Here is a 5,118-nt window from a genome sequence, read left to right on the forward strand (position 1 = left end):
CGTGGGCGTTGGAAAATGTGGGAGCCAGAAAAGGGGCCGCGTGGGAGAGAGAGGTGTTATCAGCGGAGGCTTCTTGGAGGAGGTGGCCGGTGACCTAAATCTGGAAGGACCGGCGGAGAGGAGAGGAGGTCCAGGCATCCTGGCCGCGAACTGGACGCAGCACTCCTCCGCCCAGAGGCTTCGGCCCCTCCCCGGCTCCCCTTTTCTCCCGGCGCCTCCCTCGGCCCGCAAGCCCGGCTCAGGTTCCCAGCACTGACGTCAGCGGGCGATGACCTCAGCGCAGGGGAGGTGGCGGGGGCGGCGGCGGGGGCGGGGGCAGGGGCTAGCGGCCTCGCGGCCCCGGGAGCGCGCGGGGCGGGGCCGGGCGGGCGTCAGGCCACGCCCCCATCCGCTAGCAGTAGCCAATGGGCGCCGGCGCGGGCTCCCCCGCCTCTCGGAATAGTATGAAAGGCGCGTCCTGGGTAAAGTCCCCGCAGAGCCCGAGCAGCGGCCGAGCGCACGCAGGAAGCTTGAGAAGCGGCACGTCCCACCGGACACTTGCCTCTCGCTGCTCCCCGCCGCTGCCACCGCCTCCTGAGCCGAGCAAGACATGAGCCAGGCCCGCTGGACCGGGAAGAGAACAGACATGCTTCCGGAGATCGCCGCCGCCGTGGGCTTCCTCTCCAGCCTCCTGAGGACCCGGGGCTGCGTGAGCGAGCAGAGACTAAAGGTTTTCAGCGGCGCTCTCCAGGAGGCACTAACAGGTGAGCACACGCCGAGGATCCTGGCGTCCGTCGACCCCTGCCGCTGGGGCTCGGCTCCCCTTCCTGCCTTGGTCGTTTCCCTCTGCTCCCAGAGCAGGGCTCCGCTCACGAGCAGCTCCGGGACTCGGTTTCCTCCAGCCCCCGGGGCAACCCGCAGTCCCCGCAGTCCCCTGGGTCTGCGCTCGGGTCTCGGTCCGTGTCCGCTCCGGTAGGGTGCGTTCGAAGGCGCAGACCCTGGCCCTGGAGTGTGAGCCGAGTCGCGGCTTTTGCCCCGGGAGAGGAGGCACCTGCGGGCCTGAGCGCGAGCTCGTTGCCCTTACTGAGACTCTCCAGGGCGCCACGGACGACCCAGCCCGGCCAGCCAAGGGGTCATTATGGGAGAAGAAGGCGCAGTTGAGCCTTCTTAACAACTTGGGAGTCTCGGCCGTGGTTCTTCCGGCAGTGCGGGGCTGCGCTGTGCCCGGGCCGATCGTTGATTCGTTCGAAGTTGGAATCCCGGCCCCCTTTGTATGCTTGGCCCCCCTGAGCCATCTGCCACCCATTACGGTCCCGAGAAAGCCTTGTAGGTCGTAACTGCGCTCTGCTGGCTTGTGTGTTGGGGGCGGGGGCGGTGTGAAAAGGGCGGTGGACAAGAGATAACCAGCCGCTGCCAGACTTACCTCCCAGCTGTTTTCCAGCCGGTTGGCCGACGGTGTTGGGCAGCGATAGCCATCTCCAAACGTGCCCACACAGATCCTGCCTTCTGAGGAGCAACATATATTTCATCAAAACCAACCCAATTTCGACTCCCTTAGCCACTGCTCAGGGGCTCTGGCTTTTGAAGGAGGCAGAGGGAGCCTCTAGGGCTCAGAGTGGGGGACACAATGAGTCGCTGTGGATCTGACAATGGTGGCAGCCTTCCTGGCCTCCAACTTCAGCCAGTAGGTCTCCAGCGGCCCTGTCTGGACATGCCCTCCCCAGTCTCACCCCTCCTCCTTAAACTGGGGTGTGCCAAAAGCACTGGCTACTTGGGACTGCCTCAGAGCTAGGGGACTCCCTCCCAACACACACACATCCTCCTCCTAGTGGGGGGGGGGGGGGGTTTCCAGATTCCATACAATTATCTCTGCTACAGCGACAGGAGGGTCTCAGGGAGGTCCTGGAACTCATGAGAAACTACATTGCTTACTTAAAATCTCTGGGTTCCTGCCTCTCCTCCTGTCCCTTCATCCCCTTCCCCCACAGCCCAGCTGCTCTAACCAGGGCATCTCCCTCTTGTTCCGTCTCCACAGAGCACTACAAACACCACTGGTTTCCTGAGAAGCCATCCAAGGGCTCCGGCTACCGCTGCATCCGTATCAACCACAAGATGGACCCCATCATCAGCAAGGTGGCCAGCCAGATCGGACTCAGCCAGCCCCAGCTGCACCAGCTGCTGCCCAGTGAGCTGACCCTGTGGGTGGACCCCTACGAGGTGTCCTACCGCATTGGGGAGGATGGCTCCATCTGCGTCCTGTACGAGGAGGCCCCGGTGGCAGCCTCCTATGGGCTCCTCACCTGCAAGAACCAAATGATGCTGGGCCGGAGCAGCCCCTCGAAGAACTACGTGATGGCGGTCTCCAGTTAGATCCCCCGCCAGCCCCACCAGGCACTCTACTGTACTCGTTCTGTCGTGACAACAGGCCGCTGCATACCTCAACCTGGGGAACTGTATTTTAAATGAAGAGCTATTTATATATATATATATAAATATATTATTTTTTTTAAGAAAAGGGGAGAAAAAAAAAAACCAAAAGATTTTTTTTAAAGAAAAATCCTTAAAGGGAGCTGCTTGGAAGTGGCCTCCCCAGGTGCCTTCGGAGAGAACTGTTGTGCGCTTGAGTCCGGGAACCAGCGTGTCTGCCTACGGGAGGGGGGAGTACGGAAGGGGGGGGGCGCTGGCTTGAGGTGAGGTGGGAGAAGCTTGGCTGGCACCCCAAGAAGATGGGGGAGGGAGCAAGCAAGGTTAGCAACTGTGAAAGAGAGGTCAGGATCTGCCTTGCGGGGAGAAGAGGGGCTGAGCTCAAACCTCTCCCTCTCCGGAACGGGACACCTGTATCCCCTGGCCCCTCTCTTACTCAGGGGCATTCAAGCCTGGACTTAAGTTATACTATGTTGCCTAATCGTCTTTCATGTTTCTGATGAGATCCAGGGCAGAGAGTGAAAAGTCCTCTCCTGATTGCTTCTGCCCTAAGCAGCTTTTCTTGAAATCATGACTTGTTTCTGATTCTATGCTCAGGGGCCTGGTAGATGTTGCTTCCCAGCCAGGAAACAAAAGCTTTTTGTTTTGTGGGGGTCGGGGGAGTAAGGCAGGAGTTAGAGGTTATCGGGGATGGGGCCGAAGGGAACTCTGCACGAAACCTTTGCTTTGCTGTGTGCTGCTCTGTGTGTGAGTATATGTGGTGATTAAGTTGGGGGTGATTTGCAATGGAATTTTGGGACCCAAAGAGTATCCACTGGGGATGTGTTTTTTTTGTTTTGTTTTTGTTTGTTTGTTTTTTGGGGTTTTTTGGCCAAAACCCGTCTTTCTGGAATCACAGGAACGTCCTGATGCTGCTGCTGCCGCCACTATCCCTTCAAGAGTTGGCTCAAAAGCTACAGGGAACTCTAGGTTCTTTACTACTGCCTTCTTTTTAAAAGCACAACACTCCTCCCTGACTCTCCCGTTCTTCTCCCCTTCTGGTTGGGTCACGGAGCTACCCAGTTTTCCAGAACAAGAGCTCTCGACTCATTGTGCAATATGGCCTCCTGGGTCCCAGGAGAGTCTGAAGGAGACCCAGCTCTCAGAACCTCCTGGTGCCCCGGAGGGCTTCGGGAACTATCCCTCCGTCCTCGGGACTCTGGCTGGCTGGTCGGCCTCGCAGGTGTTCCTTGGCCGAATGGGAGAACTCCCCGACTTCTGCAGGACTACTTGGTATTCTTGTAGGGCTGACACTAAAAGCCAGAATCCTGGGCATTATTTTCTCCCTGGTGCTCAGAGCACCTGTGGGGAAGTTGCTGTCTCTCAGTACAACCCAGATTTGTCTGTAGACTTGTGCAATATTTACCGTGCTGGGTCGGAGCCAGTGGAAATCTATACTGGGAAGAAATCGCCTTCCTTCGGTTTTTCAGTGACATTAGTGAGGGGGTCCTCAGAAGGCCTTGAGTTTCCCAAACTCAAAATCACTTTAGAAGGACGTAGCTAGAGCGTCCGGTCTACCTGGCTACCCTCCTGTCCAGCCCACCAGGCTGTCACCCCTTAGTGAGGAAACTTTCTTCCCTGCCCGAGGGTCCCCCACTCCACAGCCCGTCCCCTTCCCTGAATTTCTTAACCACTCACTTCTGATTCAAAGGTGCTATTTACCAAACACTGTCCCTACCCAGTCCTGCCAGTCCTGCCTCCTTTTCAACTCTAGACTCCAAGCTGCCTTCCCAGACCCTGCTTCCAGCCTTTATTGCTTTAAAGCTAACTTCAGACCCACAGACCCAAGAGCTCATTTTCTGGCCTGTGGGTTGAGACAAAGCTGTGAATCACTCACTGGATGTGGCCATTGTTGCATCCTGTTCGCAAACAGATCCCTGCCTTTTTAAAAAAGAAGCAGCCTCATGGTCTCCTGCTTAATCTTTTCTCTCTTCTCTCTCTCTCTCTCTCTCTGTTTCTTTCTTCTTATTTTTTTTTTTTTAATGTTCACTTTAAAAAACAGCAAAACACCCAGAGCTGGACTGTTGAGCAGGCCTGTCTCTCCTATTAGGTAAAAAGAAATAATAGTAGCACGTTGGTAAGCTATTCTGACAGAAAAGACAAAGGTTACTAATTGTATAATAGTGTTTTTATATGGAAGAATGTACAGCTTTATGGACAAATGTACGCGCTTCTTTTTTCTTTTTTCTTTTTTTTTGGTTACTTTAATAAAAATGTAGCAGATGAAGCCGTGTGGTGTAGAGAAGCCAACATCCTCAACTCACTAAGCGTTTTCTTCCAATGCAAATCCTTTCTTGGTGTCTCATGGTATTTCTCTTCAGTTACACTCAGAAGACCTATAGCAGGTGGCTGGTGTAAAAGAAAAATCTTATTGTGTGACAGAGAGCCAAGAAGTACTCCTTACCTCATTCCTTAGTGCGCATTCTCACTTCCCTGTGAAAATGCTGGACGGGACGGGGTTCTAGACTGAGCACTCTTTAGCCAGGTCTCACGCATCCTGCCCTCGCTAGGCCTCAGCTGTGTTCCCTTGTTTGTTTGTTCAGCAAGCATGTACCGTCAGTCAGTGCGAGGCATGGAACACATGACAAATGATTAAGGCTCACAGCCTGAGTCTCAGACTGAGATGGTGAGAAGGGGGCACGGAACCCCTTGCCACGCTGGGGCAGAGTTGTTGGA

The 5,118-nt window shown here is 55.5% G+C and overlaps 1 protein-coding gene across 1 annotated transcript; it reads left to right on the forward strand.

The window, feature by feature from the left end:
• The first annotated feature begins 467 nt into the window (after positions 1–467).
• BTG2 (BTG anti-proliferation factor 2) lies at positions 468–4,669 on the forward strand. Its single transcript, XM_007086487.3, has 2 exons — positions 468–743; positions 2,015–4,669. The coding sequence occupies exons 1-2, from the start codon at positions 590–592 to the stop codon at positions 2,347–2,349; spliced, it is 489 nt and encodes a 162-aa protein (XP_007086549.1). The 5' UTR covers positions 468–589; the 3' UTR covers positions 2,350–4,669.
• Positions 4,670–5,118: the final 449 nt, after the last annotated feature.

The sequence above is a fragment of the Panthera tigris genome, chromosome F3 (assembly GCF_018350195.1).
Source record: "Panthera tigris isolate Pti1 chromosome F3, P.tigris_Pti1_mat1.1, whole genome shotgun sequence".
NCBI classification, from domain to species: domain Eukaryota; kingdom Metazoa; phylum Chordata; class Mammalia; order Carnivora; family Felidae; genus Panthera; species Panthera tigris.

Excerpts from the sequence above, each read along its gene's own strand:
- BTG2 (XM_007086487.3), top strand. The coding sequence starts at position 590 with ATGAGCCAGGCCCGCTGGACCGGGAAGAGAACAGACATGCTTCCGGAG. Across the intron at positions 744-2,014 it reads TCTCCAGGAGGCACTAACAG|AGCACTACAAACACCACTGG; the intron begins GTGAGCACACGC and ends CCGTCTCCACAG.